Raw genomic sequence first — 20,389 nt, 5'->3', positions numbered from 1 at the left:
CCTTCCCCAGATCTGTGCCTCGACACAATCCGGCCTCGGAGCTCTACGGGCAATTCCTTCAACCTCATGGCTTGATTTTTCCACTGACATACACTGTCAACTGTGGGACCTTATGTGTGTGCCATTCCAAATCATGTCCAATCAATAAAAATTTTCACAGATGGACTCCAATCAAGTTGTAGAAACTTCTCGAGGATGATCAGGATGCAGCTGAGGTTAATTTCGAGTTTTATAGCAAAGGGTCTGAATACTTATGTAAATAAGGTATTTCTGTTTTTTAAGGCTGTAACGTAACAAAATGTGGAAAAAGTAAAGGGGTCTGAATACTTTCCGAATGCACTGTATATATATATATATATATATATATATATATATATATATTTTGCTTAACGGATACAAAGCTTCCAAGATAAGGCAGCTTTGCGAGGCTTGATCAAAGATGGTGGATAAATGAAAAAGTTCACTCAGGCCATTTACCATTGGAAAAAATTGTCAGTTCCGGTCTACTTAACTGGGTGTCTCCCATAGCAGCTGGATCTAGCATACATCGTTCAATGAGGGGATTCGATTAATCTGGGCCAGGCGCCTGGGTAAGCGTGTTTTGCACTGGGTGAAAGTTGATTGCATTTTTTGGGGAAACTTGCTGCCTCCTGGGCGTGAGACAGGTGCCCCGTTCAAAGCCCATGGTGAAGTCGGCTCAAAACAAAAGTGGCGTAGGAGCATGTGGAGTAATGATTAAGATTCTTTGTTTTCACACGCAAAAGTGATCACTTTTGATAAAAGTGCTTTATCTGCCTTCCCAATAAAAACTAGTTTGAAAATTCAAACATATATTTTATGGAAAAGCGATGTATGTTTCTGGAGTATGTATCATGCTTCCTTGTCGACAACATGGCAGAGCGGCGCAAATTACTGGTCAATTTGAGAAGGGCACTCGTCCCTCACCACTTTTGCCCATTCACGCCACGGGCCAAAGACCAGTGCCCCGTGGCTCAGCAGAATCGAATCTGCCCATTGACTTTCAAACAGCGAGGTGGGGTGTCTCGCTTCCTATTCTGTCTCTGGCTCTATTTTAGGGTTCTATATAATACTGTACGCTTTCTTGAATGTGTTCTGGATTTGGGGACTGTGAAAAGACCCCTTGTGGCATGTCTGGTGGGGTAAGTGTGTGTGTCAGAGCTGTGTGTGTATGTTGACTATGCAAACAATTTGTGATCTCCAACACATGAATGTTTCTTATAAAAATAAGTGATGCAGTCAGTCTCTCCTCAAGTCTTAGCCAACAGAGACTGGCATGCATAATATTTATATCAGCCCTCTGATTACAATGAAGAGCAAAACATACCGCTCTGTTCTGGGCCAGCTGCAGCTTAACTAGATCTTCCTTGCAGTACTGGACCACACGACTGGACAATAATCAATATTAGACTAAACTAGAGCCTGCAGAACTTGCTTTTTTGAGTGTGGTGTTAAAACATCGGAGCATCTCTTTATTACGGACAGACCTTTCCCCATCTTTACAACCATTTAATATTTTTGTTTTGACCATGACAGTTTACAATCTAAGGTAACGCCAAGTAATTTCGTCTCCTCAACTTGTTCAACAGCCACACCATTCATTACCAGATTCAGCTGAGGTCTAGAACTTAAAGAATGATTTGTACCAAATACAATGCTCTTAGTTTTAGAGATGGTCAGGCCCAGTTTATTAGTGGCCACCCATTCCAAAACAGACTGCAACTCTTTGTTAAGGGTTTCAGTGACTTCATTAGCTGTTGTTGCTGATGCGTATATGGTTGAATCATCAACATACCTGGACACACATGCTTTGTTTAATGCCAGTGGCAGGTCATTGGTAAAAATAGAAAAGAATAGAGCGCCTTGAGAGCTGCCCTGCGGTATGCCACACTTTACATGTTTGACATTAGAGAAGCTTCCATTAAAGAAAACCCTTTGAGTTAAATTAGATAGATAGCTCTGAATCCACAATATGGCAAAGGCTGAAAAGCCATAACACATATTTTTTTCAACAACAGGTTATGGTCAATAATATCAAAGGCTGCACTGAAATCAAACAGTACAGCTCCCACAATCTTCTTCTTATCAATGTATTTTAACCAATCATCAGCCATTTGTGTCAGTGCAGTACATGTTGAGTGCATGCTGAAAGTCTGTTATTAATTTGTTTACAGAGAAATAGCATTGTGTTTGGTCAACACAATTTTTTCCAACAGTTGCTAAGAGCTGGCAGCAAGCTTATAAGTCTGCTGTTAGAACCTGTAAAGTCCGCTTTACCACTCTTGGGTAGCATAATTACTTTGGCTTCCCTCCAGGCCTGAGGACAAAGACTTTCTTCTAGGCTCAGATTAAAAATGACAGATAGGAGTGGCTATAGAGTCAGCTACCATCCTCAGTAGCTTTCCATCTAAGTTGTCAATGCCAGGAGGTTTGTCATTATTGATCATAACAATTTTCCACCTCTCCCAGACTAACTTTACAAAATTCAAACTTGCAATGCTTTTCTTTCATTAGTTTTTTATGCATGAATACAATTGCTCACTGTTGGCATTTTCTGCCTAAGTTTGATTACTTCATTGGCAAAGTAGGCATTAAAATAATTGCCAACGTCAAATGGTCTTGTGATGAATAAGCCATTTGATTCTGTGAAAGAATCTTTTTCTGCCCATAATTTCATTTAAAGTACTCCAAAGTTTTTTTCCCATCATTCTTTATATCATTGATATTGGCTTCATAATACAGTTTCATCTTTTTGTTGAGTTTAGTTACAGAATTTCTCAATTTGCAGTATGTCAGCCAGTCAGATGTGCAGCCAGACTTATTAAATCAAATCAAAATGCAAATAGTCTGGGTAGCCATTTGATTACCTGTTCAGGAGTCTTATGGCTTGGGGGTAAAAGCTGTTGAGAAGCCTTTTGGACCTAGACTTGGTGCTCCAGTACCACTTGCCGTGCGGTAGTAGAGAGAACAGTCTATGACTGGGGTGTCTGGGGTCTTTGACAATTTTTAGGGCCTTCCTCTGTGTAGAGGTCCTTGATGGCAGGAAACCTGGCCCCAGTGATGTACTGGGCCGTTCGCACTACCCTCTGTAGTGCCTTGCGGTCGGAAGCCGAGCAGTTGCCGTACCAGGCAGTGATGCAACGAGTCAGGATACTCTCGATGTTGCATCTGTAGAACCTTTTTGAGGATCTGAGGACCCATGCCATACGTAACCTTCGTTATATAGCACTATATTGGATCACCCCAATATAGTACCACAGTACCAGATTAAAATCAGTAAACTAGGTAAGGGCCAGACAGAGTCCCGTAGGACTGAGCTCAAGGCAGTCATAGTTGCTATGTCCTTCTGTCCCCACTCAGGGAAGCGGAGGCAACACCCAGCACAGCCGTTCCGAACTCATTGGCGGGGGCAACAATGACTCGATAGTACCAAGAAATAGGTGTTAGATGATGCCCAACTGGCCGAGGCGCAAATGTCATTGAGGGGACCTCCTTGGTGTAGTGCCCACAATGTAGCTACGTCTCTCAAGACAATGTCCACTACATTGTTCAAGACCCCGTGGGGTATGTGCTGCTCCCAGTGATGCCAAGCGAGTCTGGGCCGACGGCAAGACATCCTGTGCCATTGGATCAGGAAATGCTGTCCTACCAGGTAAGGCTTGGCGAACCACCCTGAGCTCCAGCACATTGATTTGTTGACCACTCCATGGGGGAATCCAGCAGCCAGCTGCCTTTGAACACAGCACCTCAACCCGTCAGAGAGGCTTCAGTGCACACCAGCTTTCTGCGTTGGACTCTGATCAGGCTCACCCCCTTTAACATGAAGGAGTGGGATAGCACTTCGAAAGGGTCCTCAAACATGCACTCATCATCAACAGTTTCCGGTGTCTGTGTTGTTTTGGGTGCCGGCCGTGGGAGTTGAACCATCACTGGAGTGGCCTGATGAAGAATGCCCAGCGGAACCAACAGTGAAGCCACCGTCATAAGCAGCAGGAAGCACCTCTGGGTGACTGCAGAGTGCCACCCTTCTTAGACACAGTCCGCTGCCTGTGGCCACGGACACAGTTTCTCCCTATGGGAAGAAGAGATGGGTAGCGTACCCTGCAGTATAACAAAAGAACATGGCAACCCCAGTTACACACTGCTTAAGAGCAGCAATGTAATCTAGTTGTTATGTGAGTTTCTAAGGGAAAATAGGACAGTTACTGTCTTAACTGTAAGCACAACAGAACTGGTAACCCCAGCTACACACTGTGCAAGACCGCAGTGTAATAGCGGAAAAGTGAGTTTCCAAGGGAAACTACGGTAGTGCTGTAAAACAGAGTTTTTGTTACAATCACAATCAAGCAACTGTGAAAAAAAACACTACATTACGCTACGGTTGGGCTAACAAACTCAGCCCAATACTAGAAAATGAAGCCAACAGTGTAATATTACTGCCTCTATAGTATACACTGCACAATACTGTACGATAGTATAGAATGGCACCTACAGTATCAGCGTTAGTCTCATACGCTATCTGAAGGAGAGGAGATGTGAATGGCTGTACCTTTTCCTTGTGGAAAAAAATGAACCCAGCAGTGTAATATACTATGTTTATAGTAAACACTGCGCAATACTGTATAATAGTAAAGATTACCATGGACACAGTATCAGCCTTTGTCTCATACACAATCTGAAGGAGAGGAGACACCAATGGCTGTAGCTTTTCGTTGTGGAAAAATAATTAAGCCAACACTGTAAACTGCCTGACCGTGAGGGGGAAAGGCATTCTACCTCACACACATTTATAACTTATTTCTTGCTTTATTCGCGTGGGTGGGCTGTATCTCACGCCACGTTTATAATTTATCTCTTGCTATATATGTGGGGGTGCTGGTTGGCAGGACTTGAGAGAAAGTGTGTTTATAATCGTACTTAGTCCTGCAATGCTCTCGTTAAGCTAGCTACTTTGCATAGCTTGTTTACCACGGAACACGCAAGACAGCTGTGCCCTGTGAGAGATGAAATGTGGTGTATGGGATCAATATCATGCCAAATGTCTTCACAGATGTAAATCACCAATCCACAAATGTAAATCACCAATCCACAAATGCAATTCACTATCCACAAACAAAACACCTTTTCCTTGTATTTGTAAATCAATATATTGCATTAGAATTTTTGCAGATATGCAGATATACAGGTCATTCCAAGGGTCTTAAGTAAAATGACTGCCAGAAAGACAAAAAGTTCTCACGCAAAGAAATCAATTTGTAGTCGTAGAAAAAAAGTTGATCCCGTAAAAGTTGATCCCATTGATGCTGTTGACCCGGATCACTGGTTGCTGCGGAAAAGGAGGTCAAAGGGAGGGAGTGTAAGCGGTGTGAAATGGCTAGCTAGTTAGCGGTGCGCACTAATAGTGTTTCAATCGGTGACGTCACTCGCTCTGAGACCTTGAAATAGTGGTTTCCCTTGCACTGCAAGGACTGTGGCTTTTGTGGAGCGATAGGTAAGGATGCTTCGAGGGTGACTGTTGTCAGTGTGCGCAGAGGGTCCCTTGGATCAAGCCCAGGTTGGGGTAAGGAGAGGGACGGAAGCAATACTGTTACAAAGTCTGATCCTATATCCTACACCTCCCCTCTACCTTTTGCATGCCTCTTCTGGGGAAATGGTTAGAGGCCTCAGGAATACTTATATATCCTTAATGCTCATCGTCTGTGCAACATGAGACAGTGGATGGATTATAATTACGTACGATCACGTACATCCTTCACATTTAGTGGTGCTATCACACTGGCCAGCTTATTCAACTATTTGGGTGATGAACATGTCTACACCACAATAGTGTTGCAAATATAGAGTAATCCAGGGTTTCGATTATTTACGTTGGACATACTATAGTTACACATATGGTTAACATATTATGGTTACCATACTATAATTTCTGCAGCCTTGAAAAGCAGGCATCAACATGGCCGAACGAGAGGCTGCCACCGATTGATAGAAATCGCTTTCTATGGGTAGAAACCTTTTTTCTATGAATACAAATCGCTTTATATGCGTGATAACTTTTTTCTACCGTGATAACTTTTTTTATACGTGTGAGAATCTTTTGGTTGTGGTCCAAACACTTAAAAGACACACCCTTAAAAACAACATCAATGGAGAAGTCAACATACAAGTGTAAGCAAAAACAAATGCAAATATGTTAGAAATTGTGCTACTGATGCACATGATGGCACAAACACGTCTCGTAAAAACTACATATGTTTTTGTTTGGTTATCTTTTGGAAATTGTATAAATGAAACATTCTCCTTCAGAAGTTCCAGCTAGGCAGGCTAACGTTAGTTAGCTAATTAATTTGCTAGCTATCATACAGTAGGCGTATATTAAATTATATATTTAATATAAGCAGACATGCACTCATAATTGACTGTAGCGCATATAAACAACAAGCTACCAGTGGCTGAAAACACAATCATCGCGAGTGACAAATTTCCGTCCAAGGGTGGTCCATTTAAAAATCATTCCTTCCTCACTCGCCCCTTGTCCTGCAAGAGTACACTCGTCAGATGTCATGAAACGTCAATAGAAGGGTCCACTTAATTTGAGGGCTGAGGGGATAGGGTGTGTCTTTTAAGTGTTTGGACTGCAACCTTTGTCTTTTTCTTGTGATCAATTGTCAAATCCCTGCCAAAAGTTCGGTGACTTAAGTGCCTCCAAGTCTGCAGTCCAAACACGTAAAAGACACACCCTATGCCCTCAGGGTGTCTTTTAAGTGTTTGGACTGTAGGCCGAATATGGAGTTGCAGGTTGACCTGCATATCTGCACTTATAAAAAATATTCTAATGCAATATATCGATATACAAATCAAAAAGGTGTTTGTTTGTGGAAAGTGATTTAAATTTGTGAATATATTTGGCATGATATTGATCCCTTTTGGTGCGCCTCGCGACACCTAGCTCACTCTCAGGGGAGAACTGCAAGCCCGCTGGAGCGAAACATACGTCTCCTGATCGATCGTGCGGGGTAGGCGAGGTCCACGATCCTGAAGTCATGCAGACAACTAAGACCAACCCTCAGCGCCGCAAAACTAGTAAACTAAACCGAGTATCGCCCAAGTTAGTATACTGTCACTAGGACGAAACCCAAACGAGATGGAACAAATCACACCGAGTGGGAGGACAGCAGAGCACCCTGATGAAGAGGCTAACTGCTCCGAGCTATTGAATATCTGCGGGTATTATGCACTCCAACATACAGCTCTTATCAAGCGAATCCTCTCTGGAATGAACAGAGAAAATTAAGAGGTGGAAGTAGTGCCCCGGTACACTGGACTAATCTGAAATGACTCGGAATGTATCCTGCCGCGCGGAAGGATACCCTATTGGAGTGATGCAATATAGTGCTACATAAGTGATACAGCTAATTCAATCTAGTTTCCGTTTCCGCTGAAAACTGGATGAGGAAAGTCTGCTCAGCCGTTTTCTTTTACGCCTGCTACGATAGGTTAGTGTGGTTCAAACAACCCCAATGATTGGTTGACAAATAGTGCCTCTCACAATGCAGAAGATGGCTGCATGGTGCAGTTAGTGAGAAGCAACTACAGCGACTTCATCAAAAACGGACCTTTGATCATATGATTTATGTAAAGTGCATGCAGTTGACATGTCGTCTCAAGTCTGACAATATATTTATATAACCATAATGACGCACTTTGAAAGATGGTGACAAACGATGGTCAACGTATTCAGCCTGCTGGCGAAATAATTTATGATTTAGTTCTTGATTCTGTCATGAGCAAGTGCAGTGGGAACATACCAACCCTAAATAAAACTGATGGACAAAAATAATGAAAAATTAAATCATTAATACACTGTTCTGGACATTCATAATATGTGGATAAAAAAATACAAATTTCAGCGGTTGAGTGTAAAATAACCGGGTGTTTAAAAGAGCAGGGCCCTTTCCCCCTCCCCTTCGGTTCACTCGCATTTTATTCTCCCACTCGTCACTCTTTCTGTTCTAGACTCCCAGCTGAACAATCGCACGAGGACCACCGGCCCGGTTAACCACCGACATACAGAACAGTAAGTAACTGACAGTTCACTTTTCGAGCCGGGGATTCTCGAGAAATTAACATGTGAGTCGTTAGTCAACTTGTTTGGTGGGAGGGAGAAATAATGTGAATGGTTAAGGAAAGAGAAATGTCGTGGAGCCATGATGGGCGCCCAAGACGGGGCCGACCGGCTAAAAATGAGTGTCTACATATACTGAGAACAAATATTAAAATAATCCAACTTTTTCAGTGAATTCATTGCTAATGAATATAGATGTGTATTAAGGCTTTAATTTGTCACACCCTGCCTCGATATCTTGAGAGCGATTGAAGATGTCGACACTGCAGTGGCAGTGCGAGCTGGTGACCTGAAATAGTTACATTGTAACAGCGATCAAACAAAGGAATAGCTCCGCGGTTGATACAATGTTGCTGTTAGTCAGCTAACAACAAGCTATAATGTATTACTGTTTCTTGTCACTGTTTACAATACGACAACCTCTAATAGTATGCCTCTGTCCCCTTTTCTATGTTCTCAAGAATTGGAAAAGTGAGTATGATTGCGACGTGTAGCCTAACATTAGTAAAATGTGCTTTAGGCATTTGATTATTCCTCTAATGACATACAAATCTAAACGTTTTCGTTGCAACGATGCAGTCTTTATAGCCTTTCCCACCCCCGCATGGCCCCACTCCAAAGGCAGGCATTGAATGAATACCTTAGATTTCCTCTTTCACACGTTGCTCTTGCATGCTCCATGGGGAGGATCCAAAAGGAAGTGAAGGCACTTTAGACTAATTATGAAACTGCCACCATTTAGGCTACTGTAAGCATACTGTACACGCCTATACTGTACCCTATTCCCAAAAGTGTTGCTTTTCCGGTAGGTCTGTATGGCGTATTAGGCTATAATGTTTGTTTGTTTGTTTGTTTGTTCATGGCTGGTGGCTGCTGAATGGATGAACATTCTAATCTAATCACGACAGTTTTTGGTCTTATGCTCACCAAGGAAGGTGAGTTACGTAGGGTTTCATATAGGCCAACTATACACACACCTGTCATGCACAAAATCATTTTCTGAATGGTGAATTCATCAAGATTTGAATAATTGTAACAATAAACAAATATTTTTAAATATAATTTAAATCACATTGCTCAGCAATAGTATCCTACAGCCAAGTTTGATATTAGTAGGCCTAAAAACAATTGGGGGGGAAAAACATGGAAATCGGTATAAGGAAATGTATTTCCTGTTTCACAATGCTACTGTATGAATCATGAATGATGCATGGATCGTCCTCCTTCATCAAAACCACAGCTGCATTCCACACTGCTAATGACTGTGGCAGGTTATGTTGTGTAGACTTACTGTATAGAATCTATGATTCTCTTTCTATGCTGTGTATACAGATCACACAGGATTTGTCCCACATTGCACCCTATTCCCTTTATAGTACACTACTTTTGACTAGGGAATAGGGTGCCACTTGGTCCGCTCCACAGTGCGAGTTGGTCTTACCTGCATTAGTTCTGACTGAGCATGCCAGTGCTGTTACTGTTATCACCATTCACCACTACACAACACGTCATTCATTCACCAAGGCCGCCCAGTAACCTTGCTGAGTGATCATATTACATGTTTTGCCCTTTAAGGTTATGCAGAAACCTTTTCAGTTTGCATGCAGAATTTGCATGTTGATATATGCTGTCATTATTGGCATTTGCTTGTGATAGTCATCTTTACAGTTTCACCATTTCGAAGTAGTCAACTGGGTGGGACTTTCTATCGGTTAAGGAGGCATCACATAATTCCATCCAGGTCATCAGGAGGACTCAGCCAATGAATTATACTCCAATTGGCTCATTCATCCCCCCCTCCTCTTCCCTGTAACTATTCCCCAGGTCGTTGCTGTAAATGAGAATGCGCTCTCTCAATTTACCTGGTAAAATAAGGGTAAAACAAATACATAAAATGAGCAAGCATTACATAACTGCAGGTGGCTGTATGCACCCTTTCAGTTTGTTTACTAACTCGTAGAAGTAATAAAATAAGAAAATTGACTACTTCAAAATGGAGATGGCCTCAATGGCGCTGCCCATTTTCTCACAGACTCCATAATGGGAAAGTTACAATGTTGTGTCCTCTACCTCTGTGTAGACCTGAATAGAAGTAGTCCAGAGACATGCTGGTTAAAGGGGTGTTTATCTACTATGGGTAGCCTCCGAAGTATGAGAATCCCAAGAACTCCAGATTGTAACATTGGACATCAGGAGTTGTGTTCATAAGGCATGAAATGGGAGTCAAACTTGTGAAAGAGGCACTAGCCTCTTACTTAGTGTACACTTTGAATACTTTTTTTCTCTTGTTTGTGTTCTTCAAACACAACCAGTGAAGTGGACATCATCCATCGTTCAGTTCATTTTTCATAATCTATTGGTCTGCTTGATCTGGTTCTTTTCACATTATTTTCCGCTCTCTTCCTTTCCTGCATGCCTAAAAGCATTCTGGGATTGGTCCGTTGAATCCTCTCTTAGCTCTGTTAAACTGAGAGTTGCTTTGTAAGTAAAATTTACAAAGATACTAAAATTAGAAGATTTTTAAAAGACATATAATCTATATGGATCAATCTGTCTCTCTAAATTCCTCTCTGTGTAACTAACCCTCTAGCCTGTCCCTGTCACTCTCTTTCTCTGCTTCGGATCAAAGATGATGCCTCAGAGGAACCCCTTGTGTTCAGCAATGGATCAGTCCGATCCTGATCTCCCTTCCAGACGCTGCCAGGTGGACTGTACCACTGAGGTGGCAGCGGAGGGAGGTCAGAGGAACGGGGGTGGTGCCGCTTCGTCCTCCCCAGAGAGTAGCAGCGTGAACGGAGACGGCAATGGGAAACGCAGTGGGAAGAGGCGTCGCCGTCGTAAACGCTCCGCTCAACCCGATAACCGCCCGGCTCCTGTTGCCATGGTGACTCAGCTGCCACCACCACCACCTGGCCAGGAGAAAGGGGAGGAGCCCCAGCTTTGCCACGGGAGAAGTAGCCGCACCTCTCCCGACCCTGCTCCTGACTCCGCCGGCGCGGTCCTGCTCGGCCTGCGGTCTGAGTGTGGTTCAGTGTGGTTTGACCGCAGTGTGTATGAGCATGCTGAGAGTCTGTATCAGTGCTGGTTGGCACACTCTGCCAACGGGGCGATGACACGGCCCAGCGGCTCACCCCCAACCCTGACTACTGACAACCACCCCACCTCCCCTCAGCCCTCACTATCACCCTCACCCCAAGCCCCGAACCACCCCAGCAACCATCCACCCATAGTCGCCAAAGAGCATTGCATTGTTGCAGAGCCCCTGCAGCCAGCGGCCCCAGATTTCCTAGCCCTCCCTGCCAACAGCCCCAGCACACCAGCCACGCCAGACGAGGGGTACCTGTCCCTGGCCCAGACCCCCCAGGCAGCCTCCACATCCCCACTGACCCCGGCCCCTGGCCAGCCAGTGAATGGGCTTCCCCGTCTCCCCATGGAGCTGCTGAGGGATGTGTGGCTGGAGAAACCTCTCTACGACCGGGCCGAGGCAGCCTTCTACCAGAGCCTCTATGGAAACAACCGTTCTCCCACCGGCAACAACCTGGGTGGTGGAGCTTCCACCTCACGTACCAACCCCAACGCTCCCTCAACCTCCAGAGGTAGTGGAGACCACCCACAGAGTCTTGTTGAAGAGGAGGAGGAGGAAGAAGTGGAAGAAGAAGAAGCCGTGGTCTCACAGGGGAAGCTCGAAGTCTTCCACGCTCTGCGCACCATTCAGGAGGAGGAGGAGCCTGCTGACGTTGCAGAGGAGGAAGGCGTGGCCATGTCGATGGGAGGAGTCTGTTACTTCCTGCATCCAGACAGCGAGAGGGTTTGGCTGGACCAGAGACGCTACGAGACTGCAGAGAGCCGTTTCTACAGTTACCGCCAGATTGTACCTGCTGAGTCAACAGTAGCAGACAGAGAGGAGGGGGCTCGTGGGCAAGAAGATGCTGTGGTGTCGGCAACATTGTTACCACAACCGTCATCGGTCGCCTGCACCGGCCCTCTGAGGGACAAGTATGACCCATCCCAGGAGACTGGACCTCTACAAACACAGACAGCTTCATTTACTCTTTCTCCTTTTTCCCCCCCCTTATTTTTTCCCCTCCTTTTTAGTGTTGTCTGTGTCTTGATTTGGTTCATTTGTTTGTTTCACATAATTTATTTAACTTTGTGTTTTGCATGCTCATTTGTCTCTTTGTTGTTTTATTTGGTTTTAGATGTTATCCTTTTCCATTTATTTTTTTGCATGCTTGATTTATTTTACTCAATGTTAGTGGTTTTGAAAGATGTAGCTTACTTCTAAGGATGATGTTAGTGTGGGGGTGACTGGGAAAGAGAAGTGGTCTTGTCTGTAAATAGTGGGACACAGATGGTTAAAACAGAGGGACACAAGCTTTCTGATGGACTGAATGTTACTTTACTAACCATTTGCTATCCTCTTTCTGTCCCTCTCTCCCTCCTCTCCTCTCTGTGCCTCTCTCTCTGTCCGTGTAGCACCATGAGTTCAGCAGTAGACTACTTTGTCCAGGAGAAGATCTGGTTTGATAAGCCTCGCTATGATGATGCGGAGAGACACTTCTACGAACGCATTAACAGCAGCTCACACCCAGCACAGGTAGGTAGAGAGCGTTTCTTTTAGTTTGTGTGGTTGTGTGCCAATGCTCTCCCCCACATTGTCTGTCTTTTCCTCACACGTGTCGCCACCTGATATCGATTACTGCATTGTTGGGAAGCAAGAAAGGCGTTTCACTTTACTTAAAACTTGATACGTCTCTGGTGTGTGTGTATGCCTACATCCTGTCAGACCTGGTCTCCTGTACTGTACCCTATAGGAGCTGGGAGCCAACACCATCCTGCAGGACATAGCCCGGGCCAGAGAGAACATCCAGAAGTCCCTAGCAGGAGTGAGTATAATATAAACCCATCCGAGCCTTCATACAACCCATATATCTCACATGATCTGTTTTTAAAGCTGCACTGAAAGTAAGATACTTTATTAAATGCCATTTTACAGGGACAGTGCACATCATAACTGTAAATATGCCAGTTTTAGCCAGCCGGCTAGTTTTCTACAGCAGTCCCTGTATGTTTAGTTTCTGTTACATGGTCAAAGACACACACACAAACGTGTAAGCTAGGCTGAACCAGCTATATGTGACCACATGGCTAAGGCTACATGTCACAGGGAAACGCAAGGTATGGATACCTTGACCCTGAACTGCTGCTAAGAGCATTGAATACCCTGGGTCGTATTCATGAAGGAAGATTTCTATTTTATTTTTCGAAAACATGATTTCTTGCATTGCTGGCTAGCCCTAAATTTCTCTGAATCCTCTTTAGACCAACCCTGGGTATACTTTAACTCTGCTTGATCCTTTTTGTAGCTTTCTCTCTCTTTATGCCAGTGTCCCTTCTGCACCTCCAACCCCATTCAACTCTCTCCCTCTTTCCCTTCCCCCTTCCCTCCCCACACCCAAGCTGAAGAATTCGCTGTTACCTAGCAGAGGCTTTGATCAACCCCAGAACCCCCATCCCGTAAGTGTCCCACCCTGTGTGACAGTAGCTAGACCCCCCCCCCTACACACACACACACACACTAAGAGCAATGTCACAGACTTGTGCACACATACACTCACACAAACAAACAAACAAACCCAACCACCCTCCTTCATTCTCCCTGTACGATGGTTCTGCTTCTCTCTCTGTCTATCTGTCTCCATAGTCTGCCCTATCCTTGTCCACCCTCCACTGAGCTTCCTCTCTCTCTAGGTGGTGCAGAGATGGACACTTGTTTCTTTAGTTTTTGAAGAGTTGTGATTGGTCAACTTCAGGATTCTAATATTTGGACACCTTCATGTATAATGCCCCAGAGGGGTTACCTGGATTTCCTGAAACTTTCCTCTGATCATCACCATGACCACAGACTCTAAAGTACCTTTTATTCCAGAGTGAGACAGCTTTGCATGAGCTGCAATTGTAGCTGTCGTTGTCCAATCTGTGCCTCTAGGTGATGGTGGTTATTTATGTGTACAGGGGATATGATGTGTTACTCATTCTATTCATGTCTGCCCTGTCTCCTCAATTTAACTGGTTGTGGTGGTACCTGAGTTTAGCCACTAGAGTTCGCTGGTGATATGCTTATAGTGATATGCTGACACTCTTTCGTGTGTGTGTGTGTGTGTGTGTGTGTGTGTGTGTGTGTGTGTGTGTGTGTGTGTGTGTGTGTGTGTGTGTGTGTGTGTTCAGAGTGCAGCTAATGGGGCAGGAGATCAAGGCGAACTCATCACACGGATTAAGAGCCTGGAGCTAGAGAACCACAGTCTGAACCAAGGTGTGTGTGTATACTGAACAAAAATATAAACGCAACATTTGAAGTATTGGTCCCATGTGTCATGAGTTGAAATAAAAGATCCCCAAAAATGTTCCATACACATAAAAATGTTGTCCACAAATGTGTTTACATCCCTGTTAGTGAGCATTTCTCCTTTGCCAAGATGATCCATCCACCTGACAGGTGTGGCATATCAAGAAGCTGATTAAACAGCATGCTCATTACTAGGGATGCATGATATATCGTATCGGTGAACATATCGGAATCGACCGATATTAGCTAAAAATACCGACATCAACATCGGCCCGATGTCTAGTTTAACACCGATGTTAAAAACCGATGTCAAGGCTACTGTGCATACCTATATAACGTAGCTACATGACGTAATAACGTCAATCGAGCAGTCAACAAGTCGAGCAGTCATTTCAAAGAGTATGTTACCCTTGACAATCAACCGTTCTCTGTCGTGGGTGATGTTGGTTTTCGCTGACTGGTCGAGCACCGGTACACACTACCAAGTGCGCTATTTTTCAGATGTTGCCCTACCGGAGTTGCACAGTAATAGCATCACTGCTATTAGCTTCATGACATACATACTATGGAACGCCGTTTGGGTCTTTGCGTGTCAAAAAAGATACAGTAGCACTGTCAAAGCTGTACAAAAGTCTGCAAACAAGCAAACACCGGCCACAAATGACGTGTTTACAATACTGCGTTGGTAATAAAGCATCATTTGTTCAACCGCAACTTCTGGGATAGCTATCTTTAGCTTGGTACCTAGCTAGCACCAATATAACCAGCCTGAAAACAATGACCAGTAGAAACTGCTGTCATTTTCATTATTCTTAGCAATGATTTAGGAATCATTGTGAGTAAGTATTAGCTAGGTTGCCAGTTGTTGTTCGCCTATTGAAATTGAACTTAAGTTCATGAAAATAAATAGCTAGCCAGCTACTTAACCCTGTTGCCCAAAGCCAACGTTGTAAGCAGCCAGCTAGCTTCATCTGGCGAGTGAGGCTGGACCGGAACGGGTTATGTGTTGTGAAGCTAGCCACAATAAGGATTAGGCACAATAGTGGAATTTGCAGTTTGCCTTCAAAATAATTGTCATTGACAGTGATGCAAATGAATACAAATAGTAGAATTATGCCATATTTTTATTTTGAAGGCTAACCGCAAATTCCACTATTGTGCCTAATCCTTATTGTGGCTAGCTTCACACAGATGGGTCCGACCACCATTAATAAAATAAGAACTGTCTTATAAATTAGAGTTATTTTAGATGACACCTAGCTATATAGTTAGCTAGCTAACTATATCTACTGAAACAGATTGTTGTTACTGGACACGTCAAATAGAAACAGCACAGCAAGTAAGTGAACGAAATAGGTTTTTATTTTGTTTTACTGGTATTGGGGACATACGTAAATGCCAACAAAATTACTTTTTGGTGTGTGTGTGTGTGTGTGTGTGTGTGTGTGTGTAACCTTTATTTAACTAGGCACATCACAAACAACAAATTATTATTTACAATGACGGCCCGGACGATGCTGGACCAATTGTGCGCCGCCCTATGGGACTCCCTATCACGGTCGGATGTGATGCAGCCTGGATTAGAACCAGGGACTGTAGTGACGCCTCTTGAACTGAGATGCAGTGCCTTAGTCCACTGCATCGGTGTATGTGTGTGTGTAAACTATTTAACTGTACTAGAATGGTTAAAGGCAGCTAAAATTCTAAATATCGGATATCGTTTTTTTTGGCAAGGAAATTATTGGTTATCGGTATTGGCCAAAAATGTAGTATCGGCGCATCACTAATCATTACACGTGCACCTTGTGCTGGGGACAACAAAAGGCCACTAAAAGTGCAGTTTTGTCTCAACACAATGCCACGGATGTCTCAAGTTGAGGGAGAGTGCAATTGGCATGGCTGACTGCAGGAACGTCCACCAGGGCTGTTGCCAGAGAATGGAATGTTAATTTCTCTACCATATGCCGCCTCCAACGTCATTTTAGAGAAGTTGGCAGTACATCCAACCCGCCTCTCAACCGCAGACTGTAACCACGCCAGCCCAGGACCTCCACATTCGGCTTCTTCACCTGTGGGATTGTCTGAGACCAGCCACCCGGACAGCTGATGAAATTGAGGAGTATTTCTGACTGTAATAAAGCCCTTTTGTGGGGAAAAACGAATTCTGATTGGCTGGGCCTGGCTCCCAAGTGTGTGGGCCTATGCCCTCCCAGGCCTACCCGTGGCTGCGCCTCTGCCCAGTCATGTGAAATCTATAGATTAGGGCCTAACGAATTCATTTAAATTGACTGATTTCCTTATATGAACTGTAACTCAGTAAAATCGTTGCAATGTTGTTGCATTTTCATATTTTTGTTCAGTGTATGTATGTATGTGTGTCCACATGTATAGAGATCAAATTACACTTCTGTAATGTCACTGAAAGGTGTTTGTTTCCCTATTTGTATACAGAATGTCTAATCTGTATTACAGATGTTATAACTAATCTGTAATCCTACTGACTTCCTCTCCTTTGTGTGTCTTTAAGTGGTGGAGGACCTGCGGTTGGCTCTGTCTAAATTGGAGTGTCGGGTAGCGGTGCTGGAGAAATCACCGTCGCCAGCTGCAGCCCCAGTCTCTGCAGCCCCCTGTACAAACGTAAGTCCCTCTCGCTCTGGTCCTATGTGACTTAGTCGGGAAGAGCATGGTGCCAAGGTTGTGGGTTCAATTACCGCAAGGATCGCATACACATACTAGAAATGCATGCACTCACTGTAGTCTGTCGCTTTGAATAAAATAATCTGCTAAATGGCCATTGTCTTTCGACAGATGTCATTCTTACGAGACAAGTAGCCATGGAATATATTTTTATTATGTTCACATGTCTACCCGTGTGTGTGGTACCAGTCAAAAGTTTGGACACACCTACTCATTAAGGGTTTTTCTTTATTTTTACTATTTTCTACATTGTAGAATAATAGTGAAGACATCAAAACTATGAAATAACACATATGGAATCAAGTAGTAACCAAAAAAGTATTAAACAAATCAAAATATATTTTAGATTCTTCAAAGTAGCCACCTTTTGCCTTGATGACAGCTTTGCACACTCTTGGCTTCACCTGGAATGCCTTTCCAACAGTCTTGAAGGAGTTCCCACATATGCTGAGCACTTGTTGGCTGCTTTTCGTTCACTCTGTGGTCTAACTCATCCCAAACCATCTCAATTGGGTTGAGGTCATGTGATTGTGGAGGCCAGGTCATCGGATGCAGCACTCCATCACTCTCCTTGGTCAAATAGCCCTTACATAGCCTGGAGTTGTGTTGAGTCATTGTCCTGTTGAAGAACAAATGATAGTCCCACTAAGCACACACCAGATGGGATGGCATATCGCTGCAGAATGCTGTGGTAGCCATGCTGGTTAAGTGTGCCTTGAATTCTAAATAAATCACTGACAATGTCACCAGCAAAAGCACCATCACACCTCCTTCTCCATGCTTCACGGTGGCAACCACACATGCAGAGATCATCCATTCACCTACTCTGTCTTACAAAGACACAGCGGTTGGTCCCAAAATTCTCAAATATGGACTCATCAGACCAAAGGACAGATTTCCACCGGTCTAATGTCCATTGCTCGTGTTTCTTGGCCCAAGCAAGTCTCTTCTTGGTGTCCTTTAGTAGTGGTTTCTTTGCAGCAATTGACCATGAAGGCCTGATTTTATACAGTCTCCTCTGAACAGTTGATGTTGAGATGTGTCTGTTACTTGAACTCTGTGAAGCATTTATTTGGGCTACAATTTCTGAGGCTGGTAACTCTAATGAACTTATCCTCTGCAGCAGAGGTTACTCTGTGTCTTCCTTTCCTGTGGCAGTCCTCATGAGAGCCAGTTTCATCATAGCGCTTGATGGTTTTTGCGACTGCGCTTGAAGAAACTTTCAAAGTTCTTGAAATTTTCCAGATTGGCTGACCTTTATGTCTTAAAGTAATGATGAGCTGTTCTTGCCATAATATGGACTTGGTCTTTTACCAAATAGGGCTATCTTCTGTATACCACCCCTACCTTGTCACAACACAACTTATTGGCTCAAATGTATTAAGAAGGAAAGAAATTCCACAAATTAACTTTTAACAAGGCACACCTGTTAATTGAAATACATTCCAGGTGACTACCTCATGAAGCTGGTTGAGGGAATGCGAAGTGTGCAAAGCTGCCATCAAGGCAAAGGGTGGTTACTTTGAAGAATATTAAATGTGTTATTTCATAGTTTTGTCTTCGCTATTATTTTACAATGTAGAAAATTGTAAAAATAAAGAAAAACCCTTGAATGAGTAAGTGTGTCCAAACTTTTGTGTGTGTGTGTGTGTGTGTGTATTCATCCACCTCTCCCCTTCTCTTCAGGGAACCTCTGTCCAGCAGCAGAAGACCAGCCCCCCAGTGGAGGATGAAGATGATGATGATGATGATATGGACTTGTTCGGCAGCGATGAAGAGGAGGATGCGGAAGCTGAGCGAATCAAAGAGCAGAGGCTGAAAGAGTATGCAGAGAAGAAGGCAAAGAAACCCACCCTCATCGCAAAGTCCTCCATCCTATTGGACGTCAAGCCTGTATGTCTCATAGACCCCACGCTCTTCCTAATACTTTCTCCAATCACTATACAGTATTTAAGAAATATGAATGGTATTTTGGTCTCTTCCTCTGTGTTTGTGTTCCTGACATTACTATCTTCCCATCCCTCTTTCCCCTGCCCTCTTTCTATACCCCACCTCCCTCCCTCCCCTCTCTTACAGTGGGATGATGAGACAGACATGGCTAAGCTGGAGGAATGTGTGAGGTCTGTTGTCGCTGACGGTCTACTTTGGGGTCAGTCTAAGCTGGTTCCTGTGGGTTATGGTATCCGGAAGCTACAGATCCAGTGTGTTGTCGAGGACGACAAGGTCGGGACAGACCTGCTAGAGGAGGAGATTACAAAGTTCGAGGACTTTGTGAGTACAGGCGCACACACACGTAATCCTTTGGTGGTCCACAATGAAATATACAAATGTTACTGACACACACTTTGTAGAGGTTAGCGTACCCAAATTAGAAATGGTTATGTACTTTATTTTGATGAATGTTATCTCTAGTCTCTTGTTCTGCAGGTCCAGAGTGTTGACGTAGCAGCTTTCAACAAGATCTGATTCCGACCTTCTTCCTCTTCATTGGGCCCATCCCACGTGGCACTCCATTCACTCGGTAGTGCTCTACTTTAAGCCCTATGAGCTGTTCAAAGGTAGTGCACTATATAGAGAATAGCGTGTCATGTGGGACGTAGCCATGTTCCCAGTCCGTCCCTTGCTGCTGTTTGTGTCACACGGTTAATAATAAAGAGCTTTTGGTGCACTTTAACTAGTTTCTTGTCTGTCTCTCTGAGTATTAACACATGTATGCAGCCACGTGGGGAACAATGCTAGGAAATAAAGGGTCAAATGTATCCCCTAGATGCATGAGGTAGCGGCATGCTCCTACAAGATATATCAGTCATTCTCTTTATAAAGAGAAGGCTCTGGACCCCTTTATCAAATCAACTTTTCTTACATTGTGTGCATTTCTGTATTCAAACAAGGTGAGGTGGATGTAGAATTGTTTTGGGGGGGAATTATTTTGAAAGTTGACAGCAAAATGGCATACAGTAGAAGTTACGGCTATACGAATGGGTAAAATGACTGGGATTTCCCAGCCCATTCCTTAGCGCCTATCTGTAAACTCATCCATCTCCTGCTAACATAATGATTATTCATTGTTCTACAACATCTTAATACTTATAATCTGTGTAACCGTGGGGCTTTGCTGCATGCTCTTTCTCCTTTTGTCATATCCCCACAGTGGATCCCAAACCAAGATAAAACACAGGGTAGAAATCCTCAGGGAATTCAGTCTT

At 43.8% G+C, this 20,389-nt stretch overlaps 1 protein-coding gene across 5 annotated transcripts; it reads left to right on the top strand.

Annotated features, from left to right (window-relative positions):
• The first annotated feature begins 7,785 nt into the window (after window positions 1-7,785).
• LOC106584198 (elongation factor 1-delta) lies at window positions 7,786-19,857 on the top strand. Of its 5 annotated transcripts, XM_014169201.2 has the most exons (11): window positions 7,984-8,092; window positions 8,602-8,611; window positions 10,770-12,136; window positions 12,617-12,737; window positions 12,955-13,026; window positions 13,601-13,657; window positions 14,369-14,453; window positions 17,014-17,123; window positions 18,870-19,076; window positions 19,260-19,454; window positions 19,611-19,857. In XM_014169201.2, exons 3-11 carry the CDS (start codon window positions 10,770-10,772, stop codon window positions 19,647-19,649), a joined length of 2,253 nt encoding a protein of 750 aa, XP_014024676.1. In that variant the 5' UTR covers window positions 7,984-8,092; window positions 8,602-8,611; the 3' UTR covers window positions 19,650-19,857. The 5 variants fall into 5 exon arrangements, with proteins under 5 accessions (XP_014024679.1, XP_014024680.1, XP_014024676.1 ...); XM_014169205.2 differs by lacking the exons at window positions 10,770-12,136; window positions 13,601-13,657 and having other exon boundaries at window positions 7,980-8,092; XM_014169204.2 differs by lacking the exons at window positions 8,602-8,611; window positions 10,770-12,136; window positions 13,601-13,657 and having other exon boundaries at window positions 7,786-8,092.
• Window positions 19,858-20,389: the final 532 nt, after the last annotated feature.

Source organism: Salmo salar, chromosome ssa23, assembly GCF_905237065.1.
Source record: "Salmo salar chromosome ssa23, Ssal_v3.1, whole genome shotgun sequence".
Taxonomy (NCBI): domain Eukaryota; kingdom Metazoa; phylum Chordata; class Actinopteri; order Salmoniformes; family Salmonidae; genus Salmo; species Salmo salar.
The sequence above is the reverse complement of the archived record's forward strand: the minus strand, read 5'-3'. Positions and strand labels throughout refer to the sequence as shown.

Bases quoted from the DNA above. Each gene is read 5' to 3' on its own strand.
- LOC106584198 (XM_014169201.2), top strand. From the start codon at position 10,770: ATGATGCCTCAGAGGAACCCCTTGTGTTCAGCAATGGATCAGTCCGAT. The intron at 12,137-12,616 runs GTATGACCCATC...CTGTCCGTGTAG, and splicing joins ACCGGCCCTCTGAGGGACAA to CACCATGAGTTCAGCAGTAG. The intron at 12,738-12,954 runs GTAGGTAGAGAG...TGTACCCTATAG, and splicing joins GCAGCTCACACCCAGCACAG to GAGCTGGGAGCCAACACCAT.